This window comes from Sinohyriopsis cumingii, chromosome 12, assembly GCF_028554795.1.
Source record: "Sinohyriopsis cumingii isolate HCF-2022 chromosome 12, ASM2855479v2, whole genome shotgun sequence".
Classification (NCBI taxonomy): Eukaryota; Metazoa; Mollusca; class Bivalvia; order Unionida; family Unionidae; genus Sinohyriopsis; species Sinohyriopsis cumingii.
The window spans coordinates 107,716,826-107,729,923 of NC_142972.1; the positions used below are offsets into that span (position 1 = coordinate 107,716,826).

General features: G+C 34.1%; 1 protein-coding gene across 2 annotated transcripts in view; it reads left to right on the forward strand.

The window, feature by feature from the left end:
- Positions 1 to 13,098, forward strand: part of LOC149787216 (tetratricopeptide repeat protein 38-like) — a 66,284-nt gene that overhangs the window by 15,631 nt on the left and 37,555 nt on the right. For both annotated transcript variants that reach the window (XM_089977715.1, XM_089977716.1), the window contains 4 exons: positions 3,450 to 3,531; positions 3,830 to 3,989; positions 5,665 to 5,838; positions 10,191 to 10,266. In XM_089977715.1, the coding sequence (XP_089833841.1) occupies positions 3,450 to 3,531; positions 3,830 to 3,989; positions 5,665 to 5,838; positions 10,191 to 10,266 (492 nt within the window). The remainder of the gene's footprint in view (positions 1 to 3,449; positions 3,532 to 3,829; positions 3,990 to 5,664; positions 5,839 to 10,190; positions 10,267 to 13,098) is intronic.

Genomic DNA, 13,098 nt, shown 5'->3' on the forward strand with positions numbered 1-13,098 from the left:
TCAACACATGCTTTCAGCTTGCATACAACTTTTACTTCAGACTTTGTGAATATCGAAAGAAACGTGTGAAAACTAATATGCTAAACATTGTGCAAAGTGCAGAGAACGACTTGCGTTTGTGAACTTGCTTTTCCATAACGGTAAAATAATTCTATAAAAAATAGGAAATTAATTACGAGTTCATAAACAAACACCATACCCATGTAAAATCAGAAAACTAAGTGCAGTAACAACTCCAAGCAGAGCAAACATGTTGGCGGCTTTTGTTTTTTGATGTTTATTAAACTTTGAGAATCTTTTATCAACCACCGCATTGTCTGCTGCTTGGTTGTGTATGCAGTTAAAGAAGAAACATGTGTTGGCTATTGTTTGAGCAACGATTGTATACAGAATTAATTGAAGACAATCACAAAGACGACTTACTGGCTTTACTCATGAACCAGTAATAAGTAACATTTCCGATAATGTTATTTTGGCATAACACTTTAAGAACCTGGTGATATTGTTAAATTTCAGAAGCACCGCCACGATCGTATTATATTAAAATTCATACGTGAATTCTTCCCCAAAATGATAATAAACGTTTTACACACTATTTCTCGTACTTAAAAAAAAAATTCTTTCCCGGTACGAGAAAAAAATACACATACATGTATTTAAAATTTCAGGAACCACGCCACGATCATATTAAATTCGAATTCATACGCGATCTCTTCCCGATAATGATAATACATTTTTTATACACTATTTCATGCACTTTAAAAAAAAAATATTTGTTTATATGCAAATGAATATACGAAATTTCGGGAGCCACGCCACGACCGCGTTATATCCGAATTCGCGGTATAGCGGGGTTGATATATATATATATATATATGAACAAGTTCTTAAGCAATGGCCTATATTAGCATACAGAGCTTCACAATCATTGATAGCTGATAAGTTAATTCAGATAAATTAATTCAGATGTGTAAGATATCATACAGACAAACAAAACGTATTTTTCTGCAAGGTCGTAGTTCATATATTAAATCAGCAATGCACAATCAGGAAGTGAAAAACAATTATAACATTGAGTAGAAATTAATAGTAACTGACTGAAATAGTTCAGTTTCTTTAAATGGCTGGATCTGCAAACCAAAGGTTAATGGATTGGTTAATTTCAATGACTTAAACTAGGTTGCAAATATAATGTATTAAATACAGTAAAAATAGAATGTATTAAACACAGTAAATAATTAAATGCACTAAATACAGTAAACAATATATTGTATTAAATACAGTAAGTAATATAATGTATTAAGTCTAATAAATAATATAATGTTTTAATACAGTAAAAAATATAATGTATTAAATACAGTAAATAAAATAATGTGTTAAATACAGTAAATAAAAGAACAATTTATTTAAAATCAAAACAATGTAAACTTTTGGAGATTAAGTCCTACCATATTATATGTCAAAACCAGTACACACTTTAAATGACTGTAGCACAAGACATTGTTGCTCATTTACACTAATGCAGATACATTTTTTGTTTGTTTTAGCAGTTATCATTGCAACATCATGCACAATCCAAAATGTAAAAAACTTAATTATTTCATTGTTAAAATTAGTATGAATTAAAATACATAATGGACTTTCTGCAGTGTGTTAAATGATGTAAATATTGCAAGAACGGATTCAAAATCACAAAAGCATTGAGAATCATAAAACACTTTGTTCTATACTGAAAGAAAGCATTTTAAGGAAAAGTTGGATGTTCTTCTGTAATTTTGTATTTTTCTTGATTTGTCATTCTTCACAGTCAAATCTTGTTTCAAATTTGCCTTGGTTATAACCAGAATGACATAATCCAGATCTCCTAAGATTCAAATATTTATATCTTGAATGATTCAATTCCATATCTGTTTTTTTTTGTTGTGCATTTAATTTGTTCTTTTCTTGTATCGTTCTCCATTTGTTGGTGATCATCAATTTGTTCTAACCGATTTCATTAGATTTGACTCGGAATTAAAAATTCAGTTAATGTTTGTTCAGCAAAATGATTTTCCCTTTCAATCTACAGTTTACTTGAAATCGATGAAATCAGCCTGAGTGCTTCCCCAGTTGTTGCTTTATTGTGAGCTTTTGTATCACTTTCTTTATTATATCAGGTTGTTGTCTTTTATCTTGTTGCTGTTCATCTTATTTTGCAGGAAATATCATTCTTCAGTAAATTCATATAATTTGTTATTGCAAGAAACATAATTCAGCAGTGAATTCATTTGATTTTTTATTGCAGGATGGACCATTAAGCAGTGAATACAGTTGATCTGTTATTGCATTCAAAAGATTTCAGCAGTGTGTTCAGTTCGTCTGTTATTGCAGACAAAAGCTTTCAGCAGTGAATTCAATTCATCTTTGCCATTTGGATGTTTATTATTTTACATAATTAGTTAAATTCCACTTAATTTGGTTTGTTGTACAAGTAATATGACATGGAGTCAAGATTGAGCAGATCTGATTTGAGGTCAACGTTCTACTTCAATTAGTGACCATACATCTATTAGCATTTGTCATACATAGTTAAAGTATAACTTGATCTTTTCAATTTAAACCTAATACATTGGTTTACATCCATGAAGTCTTTCCATAGCTGTTGAGCAGAATTGCAAGTAATGATGGATACAATGGGATAGACCAGGATGGAGCTGATATGGATGCCACTAACATACAAAAATGCATGCATACATACATACATACATACATACATATATACATACATGCATACATACGTACATACATATACCATCTGTGGGTGTGGGTGTATTTTTTGTGTGATCTTGTTGCACAGTTCACATATGTTCAGTTGCAGCTTTCAATACATTTCATCAGCTGTATGATCAAAGAGTTACTGACAGAACCCAAACGCAATCTCTACATATGACAGTGAAGCCAAAGAAATACAATCAGAGGATATTTTCAAGGCATATAGAATCTACAATCACTATACTACTAAAGAGTATTTCAGAACTTTGACAGAGGACAAATTCTTGGACTTTCAACCAGATGGCATTAGATAGTGATGTTTAATAGATACATTAAATCACACAAATGTGGACTAAACTTTCTCTGTTAAGTTGTCAGGAATGTGGAATTAACGTATTATGGGATATTATGAATCCGATCATTGTGAACTATCTTTATGCTGGTATGTTACCTAAAATTAATTTCCTTGATTTATCATACTGATCAATTTAAAAAGGCAAGCATTATGGCTTTTAATGGATTTAATAGGAAAAATTTATGGAATACACACATATAAGTGGCAACATGTAAATGTATAATTACCAGGATCCTACACATTGAACACAAGTTAAAAACTACAGAGAAGAAAGCATTTCAGTTTAACTTTGTGGCAATAGCTATATCATGCCATCTTTTCAACATTGATTAATTTGTTTTAGATTGCAAAAATGTGTGAGGATCCAGCTATTGGTGGAACAGCAACCACATTACAGAAAATGTTGGAAGCCGATCCCAACTTTGGTGAGCAATACTGAACTTGACAGACAAACAAACCAACAGCAAACATATATATATATCTTAATTGACTTATTCAACAGTTGATGGGCTTCTTCAGAGATCTGTTATGTATTCCTTATCTGTAAATGAAGTTTATATAATGCAACATGTTATGATAATAATAATAATAATAATAATGATAATAATAATAAGGTCAGTTTATAACATATTTAGCATAAACCTGCAATCTTATTTATTGAATTTCACTTTCTGTTCACTTTCTTTCTACTATGCTATATTTTGCCATTTTTTCCAATGGCAGTGATGGGATTGGCACTAAAAAATCACCTGTCAAGGAAGAACTCATTTCAGGATGCAAAATACGCTGCAGAGCTTGACCAACTGGTGGCGCTAGCTGAAAAGCAGAATGTAACATCTCGGGAGAAGCTGCATGTACAGGCTATCAAACTTCAGGCAGAAGGGTACACAAATTATAACACTAACAAAACATCAGGCAGATGGGTACATATATTATAACATTAACGAAACATCAGGCAGAAGGGTACACAAATTATAACACTAACGAAACATCAGGCAGAAGGGTACACTAACGAAACAACAGGAAGAAGGGTACATAAATTATTACACTAATGAAACTTCAGGCAGAAGGGTACATAAATTATAACACTAACAAAACATCAGGCAGAAGGGTACATAAATTATAACACTAACGAAACATCAGGCAGAAGGGTACACAAGTTATAACACTAACGAAACATCAGGCAGAAGGGTACACTAACGAAACATCAGGCAGAAGGGTACATAAATTGCGGGTTCACTCAATGGCCAAGTCATACCAAAGACATATAAAAATTGTAATAACAGCTGCCTTGCTAGGCACTCAGCATTAAGAGGTTAGTGTTAGGACTGCTTGGCCTGGTGTCAGGATAATGTGACTGGGTGGGACATCATGCTACATGTCTGCATCATGATGCCTCAGTTCTAGACATAACTATAAACTGCCACACATAACAGATATCATAGCGATATGACTAAATCTTTTTAAAGCTACACTAAAAATCCAAATCACACACACACACACACACACACACACACACACACACACACTGACACACATATATATATATTTAACAAGTATAATGAGATCTGTGTTATATCAGTGACCATGTTATAGTGATATATATAATTAAACCAGTATAATGAGATCTGTGTTATATCAGTGACCATGTTATAGTGATGTGCTTTATAGTGAGTATTCAAGCTTCTGATTATCTAATAAAAATGTCTGCAAATGAATATGGATTATTGTAGCTCCACTGTATTTCATGAACATTTGTAGCCATACTGTATTTCACAAATAATTGAACCCCTACTGTATTTCATGATATAGTGTATCCCAATTGTATTTCATGAATAAGTGTATCCCCACTGTATTTCATGAATATCTGTACCCCTACTGTATTTCATGAATTATTGTAGCCCTACTGTATTTCTTGAATAATTATAGCCCCACTGTATTTCATGAATTATTGTAGCCCCACTATATTTCATGAATAATTGTAGCCCTACTGTATTTCATGAATACGTGTAGCCCTGCTGTATGTCATGAATACTTGCAGTCTGTACTGTACTTCATGAATACTTGTAGCCCTACTGTAGTCCATGAATAATTGTAGCCCTACTGTATTTCATGAATAATTGTAGCCCCACTATATTTCATGAATTATTGTAGCCCAACTATATTTCATGAATAATTGTAGCCCTACTGTATTTCATGAATGCTTGTAGCCCTATTGTATTTCATGAATACTTGCAGTCCATACTGTATTTCATGAATACTTGTAGTCCATACTGTATTTCATGAATAATTGTAGCCCTACTGTATTTCATGAATTATTATAGCCCCACTATATTGCATGAATAATTGTAGCCCTACTGTATTTCATAAATAATTGTAGTCCTACTGTATTTGATGAATACTTGTAGTCCATACTGTATTTCATGAATAATTGTAGTCCATACTGTATTTCATGAACTGTAGCCCTACTGTATGTCGTGAATAATTGTAGCCCTACTGTATTTCATAAATAATTATAGCCCCACTGTATTTCATGAATATGTACTCAAATCTTACAGAGAGCAAATGAAAGCCTGTGAAGTTTGGGAGAGGATTTTGATAGACCACCCACACGACATTCTAGCTCTTCGATTTGCTTACATGAGCTATCTCGTATTAGGCCAATCAGCACAGATCCGAGACACTGTGTGTCGTGTTCTGCCACAGTGGAACACCAGTCACCCTCTTTACGGGTAAGAATTTGTTAACTTAAAATAAAACAATGCAAAATGTTAATTTTAATTTTATTTTAAGTGCAACTTATGAATATCACTTCTTCTAACACTGTGAGGAACAATATCATAGTTTGTTTTGTGCAATATTTATCAAATCACGAAGAAAGTGCTTGAACCTAATCAAGGGTCAAAAGTAAGGAACAGAAGGTTTTGTCAAATGTGTACAAAACATGTATAATCTTTATTTCTGTCATCTCAGTCTTTGATGACACTCTGTTAATGTTAATGGGTGATGTCACTCTATCGAAAAGTCCAAATTCAGCTGCCCCAGGCTCCAGGGATGCATTTTGTAACAAAGAATCTGTGGACATTTTGAGAGTATGATTCTTTTATTTTTTATCTTCATGCAAACTCACTAGTGTGTCATGTTACTCATTTATTGTACCTTCATTGCACTCATTAACATGTGTCCTTTTACTCACTACTGTATCATCATGCAAATTCATTAGCAAGTGTCATATTACCCAGGTTTTGTATGTTAAGCAAACTCATCAGTGTGTTATGTTACTCATTTATTGTATCTTCATGCAAATTCATTAGTGTCATGTTAAACTCAATTGTTGTATCTTAATTCAAACTCATTAGTGTGTGTCACATTACTCATTTATTGTATCATCTTACAACCTCATTAGCATATCATGTTACTCATTTGATGTACCTTCATGCAAACTCACTAGCATGTGTCATGTTTGTCATGTATTGTATCATCAATCAAGCTCATTTGCATTAATTACCAGGTAATGTTATTTATTGTATCATCGTGCAAGCTCAATAGTATGTCATGTTCCACATTTATTGTATCTTCATGCAAACTTATTAGGTTTTTTCGAGTTACTCATTGACTTTCTCTTCATGTAAAATCAATAGGGTTTCTTTAGTTACTCATTGATTGTATTTTCATGTAAAATCATTAGGGTTTTTTGAGCTATTCATTTACTGTATTGTCATGTAAACTCATTCAGGTTGTTCAGGTTACTAATTTACTGTATCCTCATGTAAAATCATTAGGTATTTTTGAGTCACTCGTTTACCTAGTCTTCATGTAAACTCATTATTGTTTTTCAAGCTAATCATGTACTGTATCTTCAGGTAAACTCATTCACATGAGTCTTGTTTCTCATTGCTGTATTTTGACATGGACTCATTAGCATTTGTCATATTACACATTCTTTGCAAGTCACATATTTCCATGTATCCTTGGTTAGAAAATATAGGTCAGTAAATGCTGTACCATATCTGGGCAAACTATTACTTTGTAATGTGCAGTTGGCTCTAGCATTAGAGACTTGGACTACCAGTATATTCATACAAAGTACGTATCATATACTGGACTACGAGTATATTTATGCAAAGTATCTATCATATACTGGACTATCGGTATATTCATGCAAAGTATGTATCATATACTAGACTACCAGTATATTCATGCAAAGTATGTATCATATACTGGACTACTGGTATATTCATGCAAAGTATCTATCATATACTGTACTACCAGTATATTCATGCAAAGTATGTATCATATACTAGACTACTGGTATATTCATGCAAAGTATGTATCATATACTGTACTACCAGTATATTCATGTAAAGTATCTATCATATACTGGACTAACGGTATATTCATGCAAAGTATGTATCATATACTGGACTACCGGTATATTCATGCAAAGTATGTATCATATGCTGGACTACAGGTATATTCATGCAAAGTACGTATCATATATAGTGTTAATGGCATTAGGGTTTCCTTTGCATTTAGTGGCATTTTGAATATTTAGGACACCTGCTCATAATAATACTAGCGGTGCAATGCTATGCCTTAAATGATATTGTGATATATTGTGATATAACAAACCCATGTTGCAATATGTTTTGCAATACAGTAACATTTAAGGAAAACAATACAATTATCACTGTAACATTTACTACTTGAAAAATACAACATTTCTAAGTGATGCAACCTTGTAAGACTTAAAATGGTAGTCAAATGAACAAAAAATTGAAACAAGTTGTTACATCAATCAGTTTATGTATATATGTAGGTACAACTGTAGGCGTTGATGGAATTGTTTTTTTGGTCACATTTCATCATGGTCAAAGTAGTGTTACTGGATGACCCAGCTGCTGATGCTGTCAACCCTGTCATTTTGTGATGTCAGGTTAGATGGACACTTATATTGTTCATTCCACCATTACAACAAACCTCAGTAATTTTATTCTTCCATATGGCAATACCTTTCCTAATCTAAGATGCACAGTTGGAATGTAGCTCAGGGTCTATTCTAGGATGCACAGTTGGAATGTAGCTCAGGGTCTATTCTAGGATGCACAGTTGTAATGTAGCTCAGGGTCTATTCTAGGATGCACAGTTGTAATGTAACTCAGGGTCTATTCTAAGATGCACAGTTGGAATGTAACTCAGGGTCTATTCTAGGACGTACAGTTGGAATGTAGCAAAGGGTCTATTCTAGGATGGACAGTTGTAATGTAAGTCAGGGTCTGTTCTAGGATGTACAGTTGTAATGTAACTCAGGGTCTATTCTAAGATGTACAGTTGGAATGTAACTCAGGGTCTATTCTAGGACGTACAGTTGGAATGTAGCTCAGGGTTTATTCTAGGATGTACAGTTGGAATGTAACTCAGGGTCTATTCTAGGATGCACAGTTCAGTTGTAATTCAGTGTCTATTCTAGGATGCACAGTTGGAATTTATCTCAGGGTCTGTTCTGGGATGCACAGTTGGGATGTAAATCAGGGTCTGTTCTAGGATGTACAGTTGGAATGTAACTCAGGGTCTATTTTAGGATGCACAGTTGGAATGTAACTCAGGGTCTATTCTAGGATGCACAGTTGGAATTTATCTCAGGGTCTATTCTAGGATGCACAGTTAGAATGTAAATCAGGGTCTATTCTAGGATGCACAGTTGTAATTTATCTCAGGGTCTACTCTAGGATGCACAGTTGGAATGTAACTCAAGGTTTATTCTAGGATGCACAGTTGGAATGTTGTTGTTGTTGTTATTGTTGTTGTGGGGTTTAACGCCATTTTTCAGCACTTGATTGGCTATACATGGCGGCCAGTATTAATGGTGGAGGAAGAACCTGGGAAAACCCAGGAAAGAACCACCGACCCACGAGAAGCTACTGGCAAGCTTTCTCACATACCCACATTGGCTGAATCTTAGACTCGAACCGCCGCAGACAGAGGTGAGATGGCAGTGATCCGTAACGAAGAGCGCTTTAGACCACTCGGCCACCAGTTGGAATGTAATTCAGGGTTTATTCTAGGATGCACAGATGGAATTTATCGCAGGGTCTAATCTAGCATGTACAGTTGGAATGTAATTCAGCGTATATTCTAGGATGCACAGTTCGATTGTAATTCAGGGTTTATTCTAGGATGCACAGTTGGAATTTATCTCAGGGTCTATTCTAGGATGCACAGTTCGATTGTAATTCAGGGTTTATTCTAGAATGCACAGTTGGAATGTAATTCAGCGTATATTCTAGGATGCACAGTTCGATTGTAATTCAGGATTTATTCTAGGATTCACAGTTGGAATGTAATTCAGGGTTTATTCTAGGATGCACAGTTCGATTGTAATTCAGGGATTATTCTAGGATGCACAGTTGGAATGTAATTCAGCGTATATTCTAGGATGCACAGTTCGATTGTAATTCAGGGTTTATTCTAGGATGCACAGTTCGATTGTAATTCAGGGATTATTCTAGGATGCACAGTTGGAATGTAATTCAGCATATATTCTAGGATGCACAGTTCAATTGTAATTCAGGGTATATTCTAGGATGTTCAGTAGCTTAATCTACCATTACGTCTCCATTAAAGTTCTTCTGTCTTGAGAAACCTTGTGAATTCCTTTTTGTTATGACAAAGAAGTTGATGATTTTTGAATCAGTTGGTCAAAGGATCAGTTTGAAATGCCTCAATAAAGACAACAGTTAAAACAAGAAAACAGGTTCTACACCATCTTTTGAGAAACTTTATGAATGCTTTTCCTTTTCTTGTGAAGAAATTAATATTTGAAGTGCTTGCTGGCTATCAGATGTGCCATAGATTTGAAAGTCTTTCACTGTCAGATAGCATCCAAACATAGCAAACAGAAGCAATTTAAAAATGTCTGTTACGATTTTATCAGTCTTAGTGATGACCCTCTCTTTATATCCTATCTCTAGCTGATAATAATAATAATAATAATAATAATAATAATAATAATAACAATAATGATAATAATAATAATTACATAGTATTAAGATTGCTTGAAACCATTTTTGTCATATACTTTCAGGTACCTTCTGGGACTCTATGCATTTGGTCTAGAGGAGACAAACCTATTTGATCAAGCTGAAAAAACAGCAAGAAAGGTAAATACTAATGTATATATATATAAATATGTCATAGTTTCTAAGTTACATTCAAGAGAGCTGATCCATTTTCCTCAAAATATTTAATACTGTCTAGACTATTTTGTCATGCAACCTGAGTCATCTTACCCAACTGAGTCACTAAACCCATTTTGAATCATACACCCCATTCGAGTCACCCATTACATTTAAGCTTTAACCTCAGCAGTAGGAAACCTTTCATAAATAACAATACATATATTTGGCATCGAGAAGGGCATTTATGAATGGCATGGTGGGCTCTTTGTAGATAGCTTTTCATTTAGACACAAATATATTAGTCGTACAATAGGAGCGTTTTCTTCATCATCGTATCCCTGGGCAAAACACTTCTTTCTTTGCCAGGTCTGTCGAATGGGCCATTAACTGAATGGTCCTGTGTCTATCCTCTGAGCAAGATTTTAAGGCCATAGGAATCCATATAAAAAGAGTTGGTTAATATCCCTGATTCTGATATATCCTTCCCATCTCACTGGTGTGACTCTATGTTACCTATATAATGCCCTGCTGAATGGAAAACAGCAATTCAATTCAAATGTCAGTATATTGAGATCTTTTATATATAATATTTTTACTTATCAGTATATTGAGATCTTTTATATATACATATTTTTACTTATCAGTATACTTAATTGTTAGAAACTTTGTACAGCCTCCATTTAAAACGGGAATAAAAACAAAACACTCAAAATTTGTATAATGTTTATAATTCCAACTTTTGTGAATTGGACCACGTTTTCTACAGTTCGATTCGACGTAAGTGACCACATGATACTAATCTGGAATTTTTTACACATCAATAAATTCTGCTGACTACCTATTTTTTCCTGTTTCCAAGTTATTTTATGTGAAGTTTTATCTGTATTAACACCTTAGACCATAATAATAACAAGTTCCCACCCACCCACCTGTGATTTTCATTTCAAACTTTAAACCCCCCAGATTAAAATCATCTGTTAAAGTTCAAACAGTATAATTGCACAGAACCTTACTGCACTCCAACACTCACCCCTTTAGCCGAAGAAGGCATGTGGCAGGCTTTACAAGCCAGTCTTCAGAAATAATTGGATTTCACTATGATAACATACTCCAGTAGCTATTATTAAAGGTCAGGGTCATTTGTTGAGCAAGGGATCTCACTAAAAATGGACATGGGTTTGCTTTTGAAAGAATGAAATACGCATAAAGCAAAAACAATGAATGCTATAACAACACTTGCCATATGTAAGCATAAAGATAAAAATAGGAATAACTTGTCTTATACAGGATCAGCCATAAAAAATGATCATAACAAGCTGATTGGATAACAGACATAACCCACTCAGACACTCTGCCCTTTATAACCGGTACTACATAAAAATCCGCCATTTTTGGCTAATGAAGATTGGGCTATGTATTCTATTATAGTGAAGAGGCAAATGAAAGAAAACTTTGAGCTACCTAAAAGTGAATGATTTGTTATTGAAATCTGCTGATATATTGACATAAAGAAAGTAAATTGGAATTATAAGGATTAAATGATCATGGTTGGATATTTATCGATGTGTAAATTTTACCTAATTACTCACAAAATTAACATAAAGTCCTTTGGACTTTATTTACATTGTGAGTGATTGGTATTTACATATGAACATTTAATCCTATACACATGAATTTGCACTATCATCACAATCTTGGTAACCAAGAGAAACCAATACTAGCATGATAAAATATTTTGGACAATCATCAGTTTCATTTCCTTCCTTAGGACTGTGATATCTAATAAACCATACATTTACTGGCTAAGTGAAAATAACACCTTCCAAGACACAATTCCACATATTTTTGTCAATTGTGGAATTAATGTATTTTTGTTGTTATGGGGTTTAACACCATTTTTCAGCAGAATGCAGGCTAAAATAACCTGGTGGCCAGTATAACTGGTGGAAGAAGAATGGAAATAGCTTTGGGAAGAGCCACTGACATGACAAGCTACTGGCAAGCTTTCTCATGTATCTATATTGGCTGAAACCAAGTTTCAAACCCACACAGACAGAGGTGAGATGGCAGTGATCTGTAATGGTGAGCATTTTAGGCTGGTCAGCCACTCTAGACCCCTGAATGGTTTAAGGAAGGATTTTGTTGTTTTTGTTGTAGGGTTTAACACCATTTTTCAGCACAAGATAGGCTATACATGGTAGCCAGTATAAATGGTGGCCAGCAAGAACCTGGAAAACCCCCAGAAAGAACCATCGACCCGTGAGAAGCTACTGGCAAGCTTTCTTACATACCCACATTGGCTGAATCCGAGACTCGAACCCATGCAGACAGAGGTGAGATGGCAGTGATCCATAACAGTGAGTGATTTAGACCACTTGACCACTCGGGGCCCCTAAGAAGGATTTTAACTTATAATCAGTTTGGTACCACCAAAACAATAATGTAGTACACATTAACAGCATGGCATTATTATGTTTTGCACTACATAAATTAACTTTATGGAACTATTAGTTTCTGTAAATAAAAAAAATAAAAAATTCATAAGAATTTGCTGGTCATTTCTTCAGTTATTCCCCTCTTTAAATCATTTATATGTGTATCCAAAACCTGGCTCTGAGACTGATTAATTCAGAACTCAGATGCCACAACTGTAAGTCACAACGATACTAGTCACATGACTTTACAAGTAACTATACTGGCTGCACTGTTGTTACTGGCAACACCAGCAACCAAGGGGTATATAAACCTGACAATGACATAACAAAGTGATCAGTTGGTCACAGTTATGACTTTTTCATATTGCATTATCGCTTA